Source organism: Rhizomucor pusillus (genome assembly GCF_041956525.1).
Source record: "Rhizomucor pusillus strain CBS 183.67 unplaced genomic scaffold VTP01scaffold_3, whole genome shotgun sequence".
Classification (NCBI taxonomy): Eukaryota; Fungi; Mucoromycota; class Mucoromycetes; order Mucorales; family Lichtheimiaceae; genus Rhizomucor; species Rhizomucor pusillus.
This window is the reverse complement of record NW_027192145.1, coordinates 1968638-1988783: the sequence shown is the minus strand read 5'-3', so window position 1 is coordinate 1988783 and position 20146 is coordinate 1968638. Positions and strand designations below refer to the sequence as shown.

The following is a 20146-nucleotide window of genomic DNA, read 5'->3' as shown; positions in this document are numbered from 1 at the left end:
GCACTCTGTGCGTCGCACTCCCTATTTTCATGAATCGTGGAATCGGTGGTACCCCTTATAGGGGGATAGGGTGACAAATGTGCTGCTGCTCGCCGCCTCCCCCCGCCAGCAAGGCGGAAGAAGTTGTATGCAGAACTCGTGCAAGAAAGTTGCATTCGCATTCAAACCCCCACTTTTGTAACCTTGCTATATATTATTTGTCGATCTTGTATCTTGGTTTACTTCTTCTTTTCCTTTGCTCCCTTCCTTCTTTTCTTTTTATTTTCTTCTCGAGAATGCAACGGTCCAAATCTGCCTCCACCACGCGGCCTTCGTCTCTGACAACTAATAAGCGCAGTAACATTGTTCTTCGACGCAGGTCCGCTGGCTCCCTGGGAAATATCTCAACAGCAGCAACGTCGCCGGGAATAGGAGGGCCAGCACCCGTCAGTGGCAAGGTATTGAACAAAAGAAGCACACACAGAGAGACAGAGATACGGAGAGAGAGAAGGAGTGTATGCGTGTGTGCATCTGCGTATGTGTGTGCGTGCATGTGGGAGATTGAGAGAGACAGGTTGCCAAAAGTGGGGAAGAAATTCAGGTACCAAAACCGGGTGGGGAACATATAACAGACACAGGCAATATTCTAACAAGTCCCTCAAGACCTGGCGGGCACCGGGATGTTACGAGATCCCTAACGTCCTAGGCCACGCATACCTTAAACCCGGAATTGCCACATCAACTTACGATTTACGGCCTTTGGAACCAGAGAAGCATGTGAGCAAGGTACATACATGAAAAGAAGGGATTTACTCTGCATTTTAATTGAGACTCATTATTGCTGTCGTGCCATTAAAATTAAAAAGCGCCCTTGGTACCCTCCCAGTCCTTACTACGAAATTCCAGAACTGCCGCCGTTAACGCGTAAGACGTTCAGCGAGTTTGAGCAGAAACTGCGCAAGGTTCTACCAAAAAATAGGGTCAAAACCGGCGATCCTATGGCTCGATACGGACATTTCCGAGAAATTGGCACTGGGTAATGGCAAATATGAATTCTACTATCTACAGACGATATTCACACTCGTATGCTAAACCCTTGCAGTGTTAACGGAGCTGTAGTCAGTGCATGCTACCTGCGCAAACCAAGCGTCCAAGTTGCTATCAAACGATGCGCTCTGTACCCTGACCGCGAGTACCGAGCTGCTGTGATCCGCGAGCTACGCATTATGGCCAGCAAGCATCCAAACTTGATCAGGTTACGAGAAGTCGTCGTCTGGCACGACGATATCTGGATGTGCATGGATTTGATGCGGTGCTCTGTGTTTTCAGTCCTTTGCCAGCGTGGAATCCCAGAAAACTTGACAGTTTACATTACCTGCCAAACTCTCAAGGCGTTGATCTACCTGCACTCGACCGGATACCTTCACAGAGACATCAAATGCGAGAACCTGCTGCTGGGTCGCGACGGGCAAGTCAAGTTGGCTGATTTCGGATTGTCTGCTGCTATCAACCGTCGCAACTTCGAGCGTTTAGGAACTAACAAGTGGTAGATATGAAAAGAATACTTGTCTTGGATTCAATCAGATACTCATGGCATAATTTTGTTCTATCACAGGATGGCACCTGAGCTTATCCGCATGGAAACTTACGATGAAAAAATCGACATGTGGTCACTGGGTATTACTATCATCGAGATGATGGACCGTGTGCCACCCCATTACTTGATCAAGGATGATGAGGAGCTTTTTGATGTTATCACTACAGAGCCTGGACCGACATTCACTTACAGCCATCCTTCTATATATATGCGCGGTCTCGTAGCATGGCTGCTTGATGAAGACCCTCGGTCTCGACCCAGTGCAAAAGATGTACTACTGGCGAGTATCTCAACATTCTTTGACTTCCACAGCAAAGATTGCTAACGTGCATATATATTGAAACAGGAGTTGGGTGTGCATGTAAATAGCAAGCTCCTATCGTGTGCAACTGCGCAAGACCTGGCCCGTTTCCTAAATCAGGTCCTTCCACCTCCGTAAATTCCTTGCCCTACCTTCACAGTACACCGTCATGCATCCCGCTCTTGTCCTTACAATTCATGCCTTCTCTTCTTATTTAACTGCACCCACACACACATGATACTATGTAATAGTGGACATATGATTGTATATCATCGTAACAAAAAAAGCACGAAAGAATTAGCTTATGCCTAAGGTAGTATTGCATTCACTACAACAATGTCGATTAATGATTTTCAAACATATTGTTTGACCTGCTTACCAGTCTATGTATATATTACACTGGTGCACGGACAGTGCAAGTTTTACATGCGTGGAGACCAATCTTTCATTGTTGTCCATTGGTCACGGGTAGGTGCTGGCTGACAAGCGAATAAAGGACCAGCAATGCCGATTTGCCTGATTGCAGGAAACCTTGTGCAACGCTGAGGGGTTGGGTGGATGGGGTGGAACGCCGCCGTGTTGCTCTTTCCCTTCTTTCCCTTGCATTGAAGTATGAGCTGGTAAAGTGTTTGGGCCTCCCAAGTATGACAGAATCCCAGACTCACGGTGTAATGTCAGGAAAGGTGTTAGCAAGGCCATTTCCCGCCTCCCCCACCAAATCATGTCGCGCAAAGGCGAGAGTAAGTTACACCGCCCAATCGCTTGCTCTTTTTCTATAGAATTCAAACACTTTAGTCGACAGCTACGGTGGACGAGGACTACAACAGGGTGGAGAAACGGTTCAACGAAATAGTCAAGCAAGTGGAAGAACTCAAGAAGCACAGCTCTGCTTTCCGGAACGCAGTGTCAGGTCAGTATGCGCGCGCACACCAAGAAAGCTTTGTTGACTGGGTGACTCATAGACGATATATTCTTGCAGAGCTGGTAGAGCACCAAATGAACGGTGCCTTGCTGATAGAGCAAATGTACGATCCTATGATGGGAGTGCAGGAATCTGCAGACGGCGTTGTAAAACGACGAAGCGATGAAGTATCCAACGAGGCCGTGCAGGCTGCACAGGACTATGGATTAGCCATGACATATTGCCGTGATGAAATTTTACAGGAATTGGTATATACATATTGTCAGCACTTTATCAGGCACCCATGACTAAATCTAGTCGTGTAGGATAAACTGGATCGGTGCGTTGTCCAACCGGCCGACAACATGCATATGATTATCAAGACGATCCAAAAGACAATTACAAAACGACAGCACAAACTAATTGATTACGACCGATACCGCACGTCGCTTGCAAAAATGAAGAACATTGCAGACAGAAGTCCCAGCGAGGATAAACAAGTTTACAAACTAGAGAGCCAGCTGGAAGTGGCAACGCAGGATTATGAATACCTAAATGATATGCTGAAACAGGACCTAGTGCGGTTCATACGACTGGCCAATTCGTTCATACACCCTGTACAAGACTCGTTTTACAACATACAATGCAGCGTGATTGGTGGAATATACGGTCGCATTTATGAAGTCATTGATAATCATCGAGGCTACTTTCCAACGCTCGAGCAGCCGTTATCGGAAGGATACCAGTGGCGAGTAGCGCAGCGTAACGTCCAAGCTGAATTGGAACATCTTGATCTCTTGCAGAAAGGCGCTCAAGCAAATCGTAACGTATCCATATCCTACTACAATGTGCGACCAGTAGTAGCTGACAACGATTTTTTGATAAAATAGCCGTGCTGGGACGGACCAATTTATCCTTGCAGGACCGAGCTGCTGCTCGCAGGGCAGAGCAGCAAGAAGGCTCCAGTACTGTAAACAACTTTGGAGTACCTGCGGCGAAAAGACCTCCTCCGCCGCCGCCGCCAAAACCTAGATTACCAGAACAGCCAGCGCGTCAGTACGTAGTCGCTTTATATGATTTGGATGCCCAACAAGAAGGTGATTTGTCGTTCCGCAAGGACGACAAGATTGAGATTATAGAGCGCACGGACAACACAATGGACTGGTGGAAAGGACGGCTCGGATCCCAAGTTGGCATGTTTCCTGGTAAGGCTTCTGAGGAAGAGGATAAGAGATCTTTATATTTAAACTCTTTCTTTCTTTCTTTGTGTAGCTAACTATGTTCAGGAACTGTAAACAATTACCCACTCTCTCGTGTAATTCTGTCACACGATTGCACGTATATCTACGAAAGAATATGCCTCAATCATAATAAAAAAATACGAAGGACAAGACCATTAGGATAGCCCGTCTTTGACGAGATGAATGAGCTATTTGGTAGCAGCGGTGTGTCACAACACTCCGTCGAGTCAGTTGAGTGGTAACCACTCAGAGACGTTTCTGAAGGATCCATCGTCGGCGGGCAGTCGAATGAAAATAATCCAGCGTAGCCACCGTCGCTCTTGCTGCTGCGCTTTTCTTTTCTCATGTGACTGGGTGCTGAAAGCTAGTTAAAGTTGAACGAGATGTGGCTCAAGTGGTGCTGTGATATTGTTTGCATCTACGTCAACAATAACTCGTGTCTCCATAATAACGACAAAGAAGGCTAGCGAGGAATCAGAAAAAGGAAAAAAGCGTCGGAAGAGGTGGGGATGGAGACTAACGACGAAAGAATTACTACTCAGTTTCTAAAGATAAAAACGTCTTCTGCAGTGTTTGTTCTCAGTATACAAAGCCACAGATACCACATACACCGAGCTTATCGGCTTTTGGTTTAGATAGACCGCAGCGTGATGGATGACTAGCAGGGAAAATAAAATCTAATCTAATTTATTACCGAAGGACTTATTGTTCTGCTTCCCCCATCCAGGTAAAACATTGGCAATATGATTGGGACATATCCGAAATTGCAGCTATCGGAAAGCGGGAAAAGGCAGGTAACACACATACACAAGAAAAAGGGCCGCCGGCTTGAGATTACCTCTCCGGGAGTTGGAGGCAGAAACCAATGTCTGACCTCCTCCTCCCTTTTCTTTTTTAATTTATTTCCATGGGCAACCAGGCCAGTCGAGCTATCGACCGTTCACGGCGGAAAGATCGACGCCGGAGCACCGCTACCCTCGGTGCACGCTCGCATACCTCCCAAGGCAACTACAATTGGATCGAGGAGAACCAGGCAACGGACCTGAGCGCTGGCGCTCTGAACGCTGCTCTGGCAGCAGCTTCCAAGCCGCCCATCCAACTGCAACAACCACAGCAGCAGCAGCCGAGACGCAAATCGATCACGGAACTGTTTACGATACGGAAACTAAGCTTCGCATCTACCCGGCCTTCCGAGGAGGATTTTCGAGAATACGATCGGTTGCAGCGTCAGGTTTGTGTGTGACACACTGTGAACCCCACAACACCGTATACATTACTGCTGGTGATACTAACTTTGGTCGGGCGCGTATAAATAGCATTACCTCTTGAAAAGCGCACGGAAATCAAATGCTTGGGCACCCATCCAATCGCCCGGCGTCATTGTCGACGTTGGCACTGGCAACGGCATCTGGGCTCTTGAAATGGCAGCCCAGCATCCGCAAGCAAAGATCATTGGTATAGACATTCGCCCACCTCCGGAACAGGCCGCAGGACCTGTAAACTTGAAATATATCCGTGCTGATATCCACGAACCATGGCCCATATCTGACCACGTAGCCGACTTGTAAGTTTTTATTTTTTTTTCCTCCCGAATTGTTGATGATGATATCTCTTACATTATACTCTGCAGTATCTTTCAACGCAACATGGCATCCGAAGTGCGCAAGGATCATTGGCCATCGCTGCTTGCAGAAATGTACCGCGTGCTTAAACCAGGTGGATACATTGAGTTCCTCGAAGCCGACCCGTGCTTTCACAGCCCGGGGCCAGTCCAGCAAGCATTTGATGGATTCCGCCGAGGACAATGGTTGGATGCCAACCTCGACTTTGAGTTTGCCGAAAGCATGGATGACCGTTTGGAGCAGGCCGGATTCGCTAAGGTCGAGAAACGAGTAATGGATATTCCTATCGGCGAGTGGCCCGAGGAACCAGGTAAGTCTCCACTATCGATGTTTGGACGCGTCTATTGATGTCTGGATTTTAACGATACTCTCTCCGTTTTGGAAAATAGAATTGAAGCAGTTTGGATTCATCAACAAGGAAACGCAAAAGGCGTACCTGAGGAACCGGAAACACGATTTGGTAACAAAGTGGAACATCCCCGTAGCAGACTACGACACTGCTGTTCAAGAAGTTCTCGAAGAGTTTGAGGAAAAGCGTTCGTTTTCCCGCTTCTACTGCTGGATTGCACAAAAACCAGAAAAACAAGAGCAAGGATCAGCAGTGTAAATATTTATCATTTCCTCCCCATTAAGTAATAGGACCGTGTATCTCCTCCACCCACCAATTGTACATCTTTCTTGTATATTTACCACGAAAAGGGGGAAAACCTCTCCTTACTAATTATAGACCAAGCACATAAAGATTTAGTTTGTCCTTGATTGATATGATATACACTTTTTCCCAAAATGTCGCATTTTGTGAAATTTTATAATACATTTATACACCAAACCGATCAAATTGCAGCGACATTAATTTTTGGAAAAAATTTATATGCAGTTGTCATTTATATATTCGTGAAAGACAAAAGGGGGGACAGAAGGGTAAAAAACAATGCAATGCGAGAGATTCTATTCATTGTGTTTAGCAGTTGCAACAGCCAGCAGTTCAGCATATTCTCCACTTCGTTCGCACATTTGATGGAAAACGCCATCTTCCTTGGTGATAAGGTTGTAGGGAGTATCGAATTCCTTAATTTCACCGTGGTCCAGAACGAGTATACGGTCATAATCAATAACAGTGCGGATACGATGGGCGATGCAAAGCAGCGATGAGTTATTGAATTCGCTACGGATAGTCTGTTGGATTTGGTGGTCAGTGTCGAAATCGACTGAAGATGTGGCCTCGTCCAGGATAATCAGTGAAGACTTTTTGACAAGAGCGCGCGCCAGAGCGATCAATTGACGCTGACCCTGGGACCAGTTGCTGCCATTCTCAAGTACAGGTGTATCTAAAGTGATGTTGCTGTTCTCGTCGTCTACAAGGTGCGAGCGCTTGATAGCAGCCCACAAATCAGCATCATCGTATTGGTCGAAAGGATCAAGGTTGGTACGCAAAGTGCCAGAGAAGAGAACAGGGTCTTGAGGAATAATGGTGAGACGAGAACGCAAATCTTCCAGACCAATGGAACTGATATCCACGCCATCAATGAGGATACGTCCACCAGATGCTTCCATAAAGCGGAAGAGCGAGAGTGCTAAAGTGGACTTACCTATTATATGCATTGATTCAGTTGTCATATCCAAAAAAGAAGAAGAGAACAGTGCTATTTGTTTCTTACCACTACCAGTTCGTCCAACAATACCAATCTTCTCGCGAGGGCGAGTTTCAAAGGAAATCTTACGGAGGACGGCAGGCATCTCTGGCGAGTAGCGCATAACAAGGTCTTCTACCTTCACCGAACCGGTTTCTGGCCAGCTTGGAGGCGGGCAAGTAGCTGGGATATGGACAGGAGCTTCCTCTTCAATATCGAGATATTCGCTGACACGCTCGATGGCGTTCATGTTCATTTCGTTCATAGCATAGCATCGAACGACCCACAACACGTGGTGGGTAAATGTCAAGGAATAGCTGAGTGCGAGCCCAGCCAAGCCAGCATCTACCCAGTTTCGGGACAAAACCAAGACGAAACCTGTGCAGAAGCTGACAAATGCACCGAGAGACTCTACACGGCAATGCAGCCATCGGTTCGTAGCCCACATCCAGATGAATGGTCTGTTGTTGTTGTCGATCTTCTTATAGTTCTCTGCCAGGAAGCGGAACTGGCTGCCGAAAGCGCGGATAGTAACAACACCGTTCATGCTCTCGCTAAATTGCACATAGATCGGACTGCGGGACACCGAATTGAGACGCTTCATATCACGCGAGGTAGCAAGATAGTAGGTGCCTATCAACCAGTACAACAAAGCAATGCCTGCACCAGGTAGCATAAACAAAGGAACGACCCAGGAAATAAGCAAGATCACAAACAAGGTAGCCACGATAGAGTAGACCAGGAAAGACATTTGGGGTGCAACAGCCTGATCGATCGTTTCCATATCCGAGGAAAATCGGTTCACGATGCGACCAATAGGTGTGCGATCAAAGAAACGGACTTTAGCGCGAAGCATACGTTCCAGCAATTCCTGATGCAGACGTCTAGAAGCCTTGAGAGAACCAACGTACATAGTGAAAGAGCGCAAGAAAGTCATGATCAAAGCAACTACGCCGATCAAAACGTAAACACCCAAGTAAAATTCGATATTAACTTCCTTTCCGTTAGCTCCAGTAACAATAGTAGGACCAATATACTTGAGAGTAATCGTGCTTGGCTCGAGAGCCGAGGCTACGCGTGAAATAGAAAAGACTCCAGCAGCAGACATACTGGCGTTGTCCTTGTGAGCATCCCCGTAGGCACTGGCCCAGACCTTGATCCAGTAATCTTGGCCAATGACAGTGCCTTGAGCCGCGCAGAAGATTAACAGGATGAGGACCCAGTACAGATATCCACCAGATGAGCGAATGTAAGTATCGTAGACCGACCAGGTGACACTGCCTTCGGCTCTGGCTTCCTCCTCAGTCAGTTTACCGGCACCGCTTTGCTTTGGAGCTTTAACAGTCTTGGGTACAACAGGAATAGGTCCTTCGGTGGCAGCCATCTCTTCTTCGTTAGCAGTTTCTTCGCTGGCACGCGCCAATTCTTCGCCCAGAACGCCGCTCTTGAGAACAGATAAAGGGTCACCTGCAGCAGCGACTTCACCGTCTTTGAGTGCAACAACGTAAGATGAGCCCTTAATACACAACCCAACGTGGTGGGTTACCAAGATAACGGTGCGGTCGCGCATAAGTTCACCAGTCAAACAATGCTCGTACAAGTGCTTGGCGGTGTGAGCATCCACAGCACTCAGACAATCGTCCAAAATAACAGTTTCGGCCTGGGAGTAGACAGCGCGAGCAATAGCCACTCTTTGCTTTTGACCACCACTGAGAGTAACACCTTTTTCACCGACTTCCGTCGAGTCGCCGTACTCCAAAATTTCCAAATCCCTTGTGAGAGCTGTCATGTAGATAACCTTCTCGTATCGCTCCGCATCAAAAGGCAAACCGAACAAGATATTGTCCCTAATACTGCAGTTCTGGAGCCATGCAGATTGGGCGACGTAGGCAATGCCAGAAGGCGAACCACCGAGTGGGCCGTTGCGGCTAGGGGTCTTGCGAGGCAAGCACACAGCACCAGACATACAATACGTTTCGCCGAGCAAACTAGCAATAAGAGTCGTCTTGCCAGAGCCGGTGGGGCCGCAAACGATCGAAAGCTTGTTGCGAGGGAAAGAAAGGTTCAAATTCTTCAGGTTGGCTTTGTCCAGATCTCGTTCTTGGTATACGCTCTTCTCCCAGGCGAAGGTGGCATTATCCACGAAGCCAATAAAAGGAGCATCGGGACCAGTCGCAGAAGGAGGCTGCTCGACTTCGTCTTCAGCCAAGAAACCGTCGATACGCTTGGTTGCAACGTTAGCTTGGAGGAGCCAAGTGAGCAAGAGAGGCAATTCGTCCAAAGCGGCGCGGAAAGTATTGAAAAGTGCGACTGCAGTGAAGGCAGTGGAGGCAGTCAATTCGTGGTTGCGAGTGTACGTGTAGAAAACGACAACCATAATGAAGACAGGAATTAGAAACCAGCAGCACATCATGTAGAGGAACATGAATAGTCGACCACGAATAGCCTTCAACTCTTCAGTTCGTGCTTCAGTGACACGCTTTCGAAACTCCTTTTCCCAAGCAAAGAACTTGACAATACGAATAGCACCCAAAAGTTCATTCACTGTCTTGATACGCTTATCGGTAGCGCTCATGACCTTTTGATGGACCTTTTGGTACCGCATGCTCAAAAATGCTGGGACAGGTTGAGCAAGGAACATGGCCAGGACGCCCCAAAGTGCAGCAGTGCCCAGCAATTCGTACAATAGCCAGATACTGATAGCAATCTGGATTGGATATGAGTAAAAGTAGAAAAAGTACGCAGCCATTTCACCAAGCTTTTGAGCATCGACGGAAAGCAGGTTGTTAACATTTCCTTTGGTCTTGCCCTTTTCAGAATCTTCCTCTGTAGCGGCACTGCTGACATCTCGTCTCCTCAATGCCTTGTCGAAGACCTCACCGATAATAATGGACTGGATACGGATGCCGATACAACGGCCGATATACAAGGATTGCTGCACTGCCAATGATTGGACCAAGCTTGTGATGAACAAACCAAATACATACAAGTAAGCCGACGATACAGGTTCGCGGTTTTCAGGTTCGCGGTTTTCAATGTATTTGATGACCAAGTTCAAAAAGAGCGGTGGACCAAACATTCCCACTATTAGGGTGATAAGTATAAAAGATTTGAGTGATCAATCAACTGCTCCTGACTTACAGTTCCAGATTAAGCTGTATGCAGCTTGCAAAATCAACGGTCCCTTGAATGTCTTGAACAGCGATATTTTGATTGACTTGGCCTTTTGCTTGCGATAGAATGCCAGGGTGTTCTTGGTTCTGTTTTCAGGTGGCAATTCCAATAAATCTTCATCATTCAAAGTGCGTTTATATCCTTCTTTCATCATGGACTCGACCCAGTTGAACATGAACTTGGAATACAGTGAAGCCCATTTCTCACCAGATACAATGCGACCCTATTTTTTTTTACATTAATGAGTCAGATTTTTGATGTTTCTTAATGGCAGATATGTGTTATCATACATCTTCAGTGGTCACAGGTTCCACAGGAGCATGGCGAGTTTCCAGAGCGATGATGCAAATGATACCGAGTGCGACAGCATTGCTGACGAGAGAAATGCGGTATCCGGTACCGATATGCTCCAAGTAATGGGCGACATAGAAGGAGTACAAGTCCGCAAAGCCGATAAGCAAGAAAACAAAGTACCAGATATTGAGCTGCTTGCAAATTTCATCTGCCACAGGTTTAGCTGTCTCTGGGAGCAGGAAGTTTGCAAATGCAAGGATCAATGCAAAGCCCTAACAAGTATACTTTACATCAGCTTCCTTTTCTTGGCTGAAGCCATTTCCCAAAGCTTTCCCAAAGCTTACCCAAAGCGCAGCATGGAGACCATGGACAAACAGCATATAGGTGTAGCTGCTTTCAACTGCTCCATCTAGCTCGTAAGTTCCGGAAAGTAGTTGATGAATTGCATAGATGTATAATGCAAAAGGCACGACGGCCAAAAGACGTGCAAAGCTATATACAGTCCAGCGAGCAGGCAGTTCATCGTATCCAGGGGTGAGTGTGCTGCCATTGGAGGACAAGTCGTCGCCGAGCTCGTCTTGTTCAGCCTGAATGCTATCCTGAGTTGTTGTGGGAAGGGTATCGTTGGTGGCGCCATAGCCACTGTAGCGAGAAGAAGGATCTTTTAGAGGTGCGTAGACGGCAATACAGCTTCGGCGGTATCGTGCAAAGACAGAAACAATGGCGATCAAGGAAGATGCCAGAATGATAAGAGGCAGGAGACCGTCAATGACACTGGAAAATCACCGGTTAGCAGCAACTTTCGAAATGATACATATGCTTACGCACGTTTCCCGAAAACAAGGCGTAAAGTCCTCGCCCGCCCAAGGAGCCTGGTCCAAGCGTTTTAGAATTTGGTTTGTTGTTTTGTTTACTAAACTTTATTTGCAATAGCTTACGGTGAAAGTACAATTCAAAAGCATGGATAGCTTTCCAACTGTTTGGACTGTATGGCGATAGAGGAAGAAAGAAGAGTGCAGAAAAAAAATGCGCGGACGAATGCAATTATGGTCGTAAACTTTGTACGGACCGCAGCAGTCATCAAAAGACCCCGAAGCAACCGTTTTTGCAAGATTTCGCCAAATTAGGCTATGTTGAAAAAAAAAGTGCGTGCTCACTGTGCTACCCAACGATCTTTTACTGAACTAAATACAAATCAATGTCATTGCTTTTGCTCGCTTCGATTGATCCCAGCTCTTTTTTGAGTTTGCTTGTAGAAATAGCACAGAGAGTACCCCTGGAATTGCAAGGAAACGTCGATGTTACGTGTTCCAACAAGCGCTGCTTGCACCTGGCTGCTGCGAAAGTCTGTCCGAGCATTCGGTAGTTTTTTTCGGACTCTTTGGCTTCACGTTTGTCCATTCCAAGGTAGCCACCATTCTGAGACTAGCAAGTCAGCTATCTGTGGATATTCTCTATATCAGCAGTCTGGACAGTGGCAGCAATGACTGATTTCACAAACGTTACAACCTATGCTCAGCACCCTACCTGTCCATTTTACGTATAGCATGAAAACAAAGAAGCAGGGACCACATCCGGAACTGGGGAAGAAGTGCAATGGATCTGTGTGGAACGTTGTACCACGCAAGTCCTTTCTTTCGGCTATGAACTTCGATAAAACTGCGATAAAACTGCTGCTCCTTTTTGCATGCAAGTCTCCGCTCCATCATTATGCAGCCAGATTGTAGAGAATCATCGCAAACTGGACATTTGCCTCTTTGTTGTCATCTCTGACATAAGACGATACAGCTCGTTACTTTGCATCGTGGACCTATCAATCAAGATAAAGCATTGCAAGACCCCGCTTTGCTCAAGTCATTAGGTAACATTGAACCAAGAATAGCAAGCCGTTTACAGATGATTATTGACGTTCTAGAAGAGAGTGCACATAGCTCGCTCATACTATCGACAGTGTTACGCATTCTATCTGCGATAAGTCGCTGTGTTTTCACTGGATTCTCTTTTTATTTCAATTTGTTAAGCAAAGTTACCATTGGAGCACGTAGCAAGCGCAATATAGCACGGGACTTGATTGATCCCTCGAGAACTCCGAACCTTTGGACGCGTGTCTCACAAATGGTAAGTTTCTACAAAGATTTTCCTCGTCTGTGCCCAGCCTTTGTACGTATCTTGGTTTTCGAAGTTTGGTGGGACTATCCCTCTGGCGGTCTTGACGATTATGGTCGACGAGAAAATGTGCGCAGTGATTTATAAATGACTGCAACGTATGGTTCACGCAAGTTCCTCAACCTTTGTATATGCTTGTTCCTGCGTCTTATCAATACCTCATTCATGTATTAAAGTCAGCTATAAAAGTACATATATACAAATAAATATCTTTATGCAACGTGTATGCGGTAAGAGAGAGAGATCTGCAACTATACTCGTGCGAACTAGTCGTAACCAATGTAATGGGACGCTGCATGTATGTCTAGAGTATGTTTTGTTTCAAGTTTTAGTTGCATACACCCCGCAGCTACGATAAGTAAGATGAAAACAGTATGTAGCGTCCTGCAGCTTCGTACATAGTGTCGTGCCGCTATTCATTGGTAATTGCGATAACCAGAAAGTTTCCTGCCTCTACTACATTTACAAGGATGACCTCCGAGCTACTATGCTATCGAAAGAATCTGTATAGTTCCCAATATGAAGAAAGGCTATGTATGTATAGCGCCATCATCAAAATTGTTGCTGGAAACGGTACACCATCATTACCTAATAGACGTTGCTGCGCATTGATGTGCACGTAATAAAGCACTGAATACATAAAGCTAAATCTGGTCCTAAAAAATTTACTCCTTCGAATCAATCCATCGAGTGTGCATCTAACAAAGTTCGGTATTTAGTCCATCCGAGCAGACCGATAAATCGGAAACTCTTCAATGCAATTTGTGATTTTGGCTTATCGATGATCTCGGATACGGAATATTTATTTCTCCGGCTGCCGTGCTAGCAAACGGAAGAGGGCTTCCACATGTCCAGCAAGTCACATTGGTTATCTTGAAAGATTTGTACTTGTATCTTTGTCCATATAGATGCGCGCAAGTTTATACGTACCCAGGGTCGCATTATCTCGGATATATCGACACGCTGCAGGCCTTCCGTGCATCTGACGATGGTGCCGGCCCGTTCCAAAAAGAAATCGCCAAGACGATCAAGTAGACGCACATGATGTCATTGGCCCCGTAAAATATGAGAACATACATTGCAGACTTTTCGAAATAGAAAAAGTATTACAAAGTGATGGACTGTTTATTTGGTGCGGGTGATAGCAAGGTATTCAAATGCAAGGTATGGAGGAGAATAGATATGGTAACGGGTATGGGCGACGCAGCTTATATGCTACAGTACCGCCAGGGTAGTCAAGGTAAAAAGGTTTAAAATAAGAAAAAGATATACTGTCGCACCCGCGAATGGTGATGAGCACGTGGGCACGTAATCAGCTCACACAAAGATTCGATCCACAGTTGAGAATACTTTTCAGTCGCACATCGTATACTCAGCTGTGAGTGAGAGAGAGGCACGCAAACGACGGAGGAGAAAATTGATGAGTCAAAAAGAATAACGCTTTGCATGCCAATTTCGAAAACATAGAGTGCGTCTTCAACAGCAAGCAACAAAGAGATCTTTAAACACTAGACCGTCTGGTGAATAGATCATCCGATTTTGTGCAGTAGCTGGCGTGGTGCACTTGCTCGCGTGACAAGCACGTCCACCTCAAATTCTTTGCAGACTTCCACTGCTGAGGGGTATCCAGGCAGCAATTAATAATAATCGTTGAACTTTGATGACCAAGAAGAGATACAGAGAATTGTGCAAAGTGTAAAAAGGATTACAAATAGAATATCGTGATGATGGAGTGAGTTGTGAAATATTGGACTACAGGTCTCCGTCCTCTGACATTTGTCTTTCCAAAGTTTCATGCCGGATATTGTATGCCTCAGCCAATGTCTACAGATAAAGAGAGAAAAGGAAACGGAAAATCAGTGTTGTCATTCACGCAAGTTTCCAACCTGACATACCCTGGATACATCAATGCGTGGTAGCCGGAGCATCATTGTCCGAATTTCTGACTGCTCAAGATCTTCAAGGTTTTCGCGTGCATGCATAAGGATGGCTATAAAGAACGTTCATCAGCTGTCTCCAATCAACATTGATCAGCCATGTCTGTACCTAGGCAGAAGAACGGATGGAATTCGATAAAATCGGGCATAGCAAAGTAGGCATCTGCGTATAAATAAATACATTGTGCGTAAATAATAGGCTCGTCCGAGGACATGTGGTGTCACCTCCTACCCCATAATCGTACAAGATCCTGAAACCGCAGTTCCCGAGCCAGCATATGTTGTAACCACGATGTCGTCCATTCATTAAGATCTACTTCCTCCTCTTCAAAATAATTGCACCTAAAAAAATTGGGTAAATACGGATCATAATTCGAATAGTGCTGTCACTTGTAACGTACAATTCGGGTAAGGTTGATCGAAACAAGGTCATAAAGTTTGCAACGCTCTCTTTGATCGTATGAGTGGTATAATATTCATCTACAGAAAGGGATTGACTCTGTATCAGCATGGTTCCAGAGAGAGGCTTTGGAATGTTGGTGAGAATATTTGTTTACCAAGCATCTGCATAAAGCGTTCAAAGCAAAAGTATGCATCGCATTCCTTGTCGAGGACGTAAATAAACGGTGCACTGATTGATACCAGGGCAGGATGATATTCTGCGTCTCGATTTGAGTTCAAGTAAGCCAAGATGATATTTTCAAATCGCTCCAAGTAGTGGCGACCAGCGAGGAGAGGCTCGCGATTCTGATACCGAGTGACCTCGCCGCGAATGCGTTTTGAGACCTCGGGATTGGTCTTGTCTATGAGTTCATAGTCTTCTCTCCTTGCTTTGGAATTAGTCAGCTCCTTGGCTGCGGGAAGAAACACGAAAAAATTTAGCTTTTTCTATGCGCAGCTGTCAGCCTGTATCCACTCACAGCGATCCGCTTGTTGGACGCCCAGCAGATATTTCCAGACTTCCTATATACAGTTTAGTCAGTCGCTGCTCCGTGCTTAAATGAGGAGTATATTTCAGGTGCACTTACCCCACGGAGCTGGTGGGGGACGCCGTGTCGAGCAAGTAACCTCAGCCGTTCCAAGTCCACGTATGTCTCGGACTGGAGGATCTCGTTGTAATCGTTAAAGTTTGACAAAGCTTCTTCATCGTCGTTTATGCTCATATGTGACAGTCGTTCTCTTTGCCCTTGTGTTCGTACAATGCGCGAAGTACTTGTGGGGGACAATTGCAGCATGTAGTGGAGTTGTGTGTGCGTGGTTGTTTCTGGAAAAGCGCGAAAAAAAAAGAGAGACTTTGAACCGCTTGGCCCAAAAAAAAAATGTCGGAAAAAAAATCAGCTTGTGTGCTGGTTGGCTGGGTGACGTTTGGGTATCCAAATCAGTGACGAACGATCGCGGCCTTTTCCTTGCTTCGCACCAATGGCCGCCCGCTTTCTCCGAGGTCGGTTCAAGAACGGCAAGCTGCAGTTTATTTCAGCCGAGCGAAAGCAACTCGAGTTCGCGGCGACGAGAAGCGCCGAATTTTCTCGCAAACTTTTGATGACCTGATACAGAATATATGGCATAATTCAACAACGTAGAAACACCTGCTGATGAGGCCGTCCATCATCTGTTAAAGTTTTCTATGAAAAGTAAACGCATGGAAATATGAGAAGAAGGTCTAGCGAAGAGTAAAGAAACTCTCTTCAGGCTTCTAACCCAAATATGTGACACACTTTCTTTAGCATAGTAGTTCCGTTCTTAATTCCCCTGCTAGAACGATTTGCCGTCAGATTAGCCCCCACTTTCTATGTCTTAAAACAACAGCCTACAAAGTAGTAGATGCCTGTATCTATCAATTATACTAAAAATGCTCGAAGATTTTTTATGAACATTTTAGTAAAGATGCTACTTTTCTTTGATCTCATCCACATAATCAGACGTCTGTAGAGTTGATGAGACAACAATACGTCAACGTTGTAAAATGTCATTCGCGATTAGCATGCGGCGCGCTCGACGACTCCAGACGCAAAGCCTTCTGACCATTATTGCTGATAAGTACGTATTATTATTATAATGATTGAAATTAAACGGTGAGACATCCAGACAATTTTGATTAAAATGGATGAGAGTAGGTGCCATATCTGGACAAGCATACGAACATTCATTGTATCGACAATCACGCCGGCGATGCAACATATCGCGCTCTACGCTTCGTATAATGAGTCTGCATTTTCACGTATCACTGATGGTTTTGGGTTCAATTATCTGAACAAAATGGAATTTATCTGCAGCGACTTGAAATGTAGAGTAAACCGATGTTGAAGCATTGCACATTACAGAATAATGGAAGCAGCAATGTATTATTTGTAGAATCCAAAATATGTAACCACGAGGTGATAGTATTCCGTAGACTCCCAAGCATGGGGATCGTATTAATCGCCGTTTCAAAGGCTTCTCCAATGCTCTCAGTGTTTGCGCTAAGTGATTTGCCAAGTTTTATATCTGTAATCAGACATATACGCCGAATATCTATGGAATCGTTCGTAAAATGCAACTAAACTTGATTGCAACAGAGACAGTGCTTAAGTTTGCATTCCGAGGTGTCGGCTAATACATTATACATGTGTATGGTTTTGACGTGGTCTCTACGTTTGTTTTCTCTCAAGTTGCGGTGACATTGAAAAGGAAAATGACTATTCCAGACGGAGCTGAATTTGGCGGCGGCTCGTGCTTTTGCCCTTCCTGGACTCAGCAACAGCAACAACCTTAGTTGTGAACCTATACTTGCGCAGCAGAACCGAGATTGAACTGAGCGTTTGAGCGAACCTTTATTTGCCTAGGTATACTTGAATGAAGCAGTGCATGGCGTCGGAAAGCCCATACATCGCATCGCTTGCGGAAGATTCTGCACAGAACAAGCCCGACAGTTTTAAAGATACCACCGCTACCGACGGCGATTCCCTCTCCAAATTGCAAGTGTTCGGTCACCCTCCGTCGTCTTCTACGGACGCAATAAACGGCTCAGAGGCTAGTTGCTCAGGGGCTGATAACGAGCTGGCTACCACGAGCTCAGCGGCAAAAGAAGAAGAGGGTAACGCTCGTCTTTCCAGGCCGACTCCTCCGCACAGTCCAGCAATATCGCTAAACTCGGAAGCTTGCATGGCACGAGCATTCAATATTTACGAGCAAGATGCTTTGGATTTTGAGAAGGGAGCGAGGGAAAATGGACACTGTCAACGCTCTCACGCTTTAGATAACGATACAGACATACAGGAATCAGGAACACAAGCGCAATTGCTTACTGATCGAATAGAGGCACACACGGAAAATGTACGTACGGCCCTAGAACCCGCAGATACATTTACACAACAAGCATCAGAGGTAGAAGAAATTCGTGGAGAGTCTATCGCGGACGAGATGAGTGGACCCCTATCCGCCGAAGAGAATCAAATGACACAAGCAGAAGATATGCAATTTATGCAAAATGGTCCCTTCTCAGATCATGAGCAGCGACAAGGACAAGAACCTACGTTTGCATCGTCGACAATGGATCACCGGCCGTCATCAACCGACACCGAGGATCACGACGTTGCGGTGTTATCTACTATCGATGCTAACGCACAGGAACAAGAGCTCAATATACCAGCAAACGAAACCAATGACGAAGACATGAGGGAAAGGGAGCAAAGGCCTGGTGCTTCTCAGAATATACCTGAAGGCAATGCACAATCGAATCGACAAGAAGCAAGCTTAGAAGAGCCTATGTCCCAGACAAATATACCTTATATATCCACGCCCACTGCAAGGCATAGTGATGATGATCATCATCATTCGGAGGAGCAACGCATATCTGATAATATACCTGATTCCGTCCCAGTTGGAAACACAGACGGAATTCCCGAATCGGATACCACCGCTGCCCAAGCTAATGATCGTGAGGATCGAGTACCATTGAGCTTTTCTGAAGACGATGGTGCGCTGACAGAGCGCTATGGAACAGACTGGCCACGTGAGGTGCCTGTCGACGATGAAAATGGACGACGAGCTGAAGAGGAACCAGAGATAGAGGCAGGACCTCCGCACTGGCCTCCACAATCGCAGCCAATGAATCGACAAGCAAGCCGCGAGTCTGACCAAACCTTGTTAAATCTTCCAAGGCAGCGAGTTTGGGAAGCGGACAGGCAAGCGCAAGAGTGCCGTCGATGTAACAGACGTTTTAATTTCCTGATCCGCAGACATCATTGCCGGTATGTAACTTTGAACAATATGCTAAGATTGGTTGCATAACATACTTGGTGTCTAGACGATGCGGCCAAGTTGTGTGCGACCGGTGCAGCAGCCACAGGATCCGTCTACCACCCGAAGAAATAATCCAAGACCCGGTAATAAGTCGAGCCCATTACCCAATGATTGCTATGCATCCTCAAAGAGTATGCGATGTGTGCGTTCGCATACCGGTCAAAGAAACATCGTCTTCGTCCAGGCAGCGACAGGGAACAGGTCCCATGTCGGTCGGTCAGATGAAACGGACAGGAAGTTCGCAAAGTATCATGACAGAGTGCCCGGTCTGTGGTACAGACCTGCTCGGTATGCATAAAGGGGATCAAGAAAAACATTTACAAACTTGCTTAAACTCTGGAAGTCCGCCTGTGAGACCTCCACGTTACATTGGTAAGACTCTAACGTTTATATTGCTGTGTCCAGAGTTCACTAACATGGTCAATGGCTGCAGTCTATACATTATCCGTCGATTCCCCTCAAATAGGTTATGAATGCCCGATTTGCTTTGAGGAATTTGAAGCTGGTAAGAAGGACTCATTGATAGAATGAAAGTTTCAGCTAATCAAAAACAAACGGGGTTATAGGACAGAAAATAGCACGAATGATTTGCTTATGCTCATATCACCAGAGTTGCCTTGCTGACTGGTTAGAACGCGGCAAAGGTTGTCCTGTACACTTTGATTCAACATTCTGATCGTCTCCCCTTTCCTTTTCCTCGTTTTCATTTCAAGCCGCACACTAAAGCAGATTTGCGTTTTCTTTACCGAATTGAGTTCTTACGTGTTAAGTGCAGGTTCACAAGTCTGCTTCAGTACTGGTTTCCGCGTTCAAACGAAAGCATAATATTATTTGATACGGTGCATTGAGAGTCGTAATTAAAGTATTGCATTCAAAAGGCCAGATTGTGAGGAGACTGTATATAGTGTATAGTGGGCGTAACTCCTTTCAATCATCTGTATCCATCGTGAAGCTATTGCGCTCTCGCGTCCGATTCTAATGTAACAAAAGATACGTATAATGCAAATTTCGACGTGGGATAC

At 45.8% G+C, this 20146-nt stretch overlaps 6 protein-coding genes across 6 annotated transcripts; 4 read left to right on the top strand and 2 right to left on the bottom strand.

The window, feature by feature from the left end:
* Positions 1-275: 275 nt before the first annotated feature.
* Positions 276-2015, top strand: VTP01DRAFT_7005 (uncharacterized protein; the record flags this gene model as incomplete). Its single annotated transcript, XM_069385970.1, has 7 exons — positions 276-437; positions 554-580; positions 643-765; positions 846-1015; positions 1082-1525; positions 1595-1856; positions 1923-2015. 7 exons carry the CDS (start codon positions 276-278, stop codon positions 2013-2015), a joined length of 1281 nt encoding a protein of 426 aa, XP_069243378.1.
* A 474-nt stretch (positions 2016-2489) lies between these two features.
* Positions 2490-4073, top strand: VTP01DRAFT_7004 (uncharacterized protein; the record flags this gene model as incomplete). The annotated part of the gene is made up of 7 exons (XM_069385969.1): positions 2490-2497; positions 2556-2617; positions 2680-2787; positions 2857-3047; positions 3105-3600; positions 3669-3983; positions 4051-4073. 7 exons carry the CDS (start codon positions 2490-2492, stop codon positions 4071-4073), a joined length of 1203 nt encoding a protein of 400 aa, XP_069243377.1.
* An 853-nt stretch (positions 4074-4926) lies between these two features.
* Positions 4927-6248, top strand: VTP01DRAFT_7003 (uncharacterized protein; the record flags this gene model as incomplete). Its single annotated transcript, XM_069385968.1, has 4 exons — positions 4927-5250; positions 5336-5583; positions 5650-5951; positions 6031-6248. The coding sequence occupies 4 exons, from the start codon at positions 4927-4929 to the stop codon at positions 6246-6248; spliced, it is 1092 nt and encodes a 363-aa protein (XP_069243376.1).
* A 341-nt stretch (positions 6249-6589) lies between these two features.
* On the bottom strand, positions 6590-11702 carry VTP01DRAFT_7002 (uncharacterized protein; the record flags this gene model as incomplete). The annotated part of the gene is made up of 7 exons (XM_069385967.1): positions 6590-7230; positions 7300-10356; positions 10414-10669; positions 10737-11012; positions 11085-11514; positions 11569-11612; positions 11679-11702. The coding sequence occupies 7 exons, from the start codon at positions 11700-11702 to the stop codon at positions 6590-6592; spliced, it is 4728 nt and encodes a 1575-aa protein (XP_069243375.1).
* A 2956-nt stretch (positions 11703-14658) lies between these two features.
* On the bottom strand, positions 14659-16006 carry VTP01DRAFT_7001 (uncharacterized protein; the record flags this gene model as incomplete). The annotated part of the gene is made up of 8 exons (XM_069385966.1): positions 14659-14730; positions 14802-14896; positions 14953-15006; positions 15076-15185; positions 15245-15323; positions 15401-15697; positions 15764-15806; positions 15872-16006. The coding sequence occupies 8 exons, from the start codon at positions 16004-16006 to the stop codon at positions 14659-14661; spliced, it is 885 nt and encodes a 294-aa protein (XP_069243374.1).
* Positions 16007-17675: 1669 nt separating this feature from the next.
* VTP01DRAFT_7000 (uncharacterized protein) lies at positions 17676-19800 on the top strand (the record flags this gene model as incomplete). The annotated part of the gene is made up of 4 exons (XM_069385965.1): positions 17676-19072; positions 19129-19496; positions 19558-19629; positions 19691-19800. 4 exons carry the CDS (start codon positions 17676-17678, stop codon positions 19798-19800), a joined length of 1947 nt encoding a protein of 648 aa, XP_069243373.1.
* Between the last annotated feature and the right edge of the window lie 346 nt (positions 19801-20146).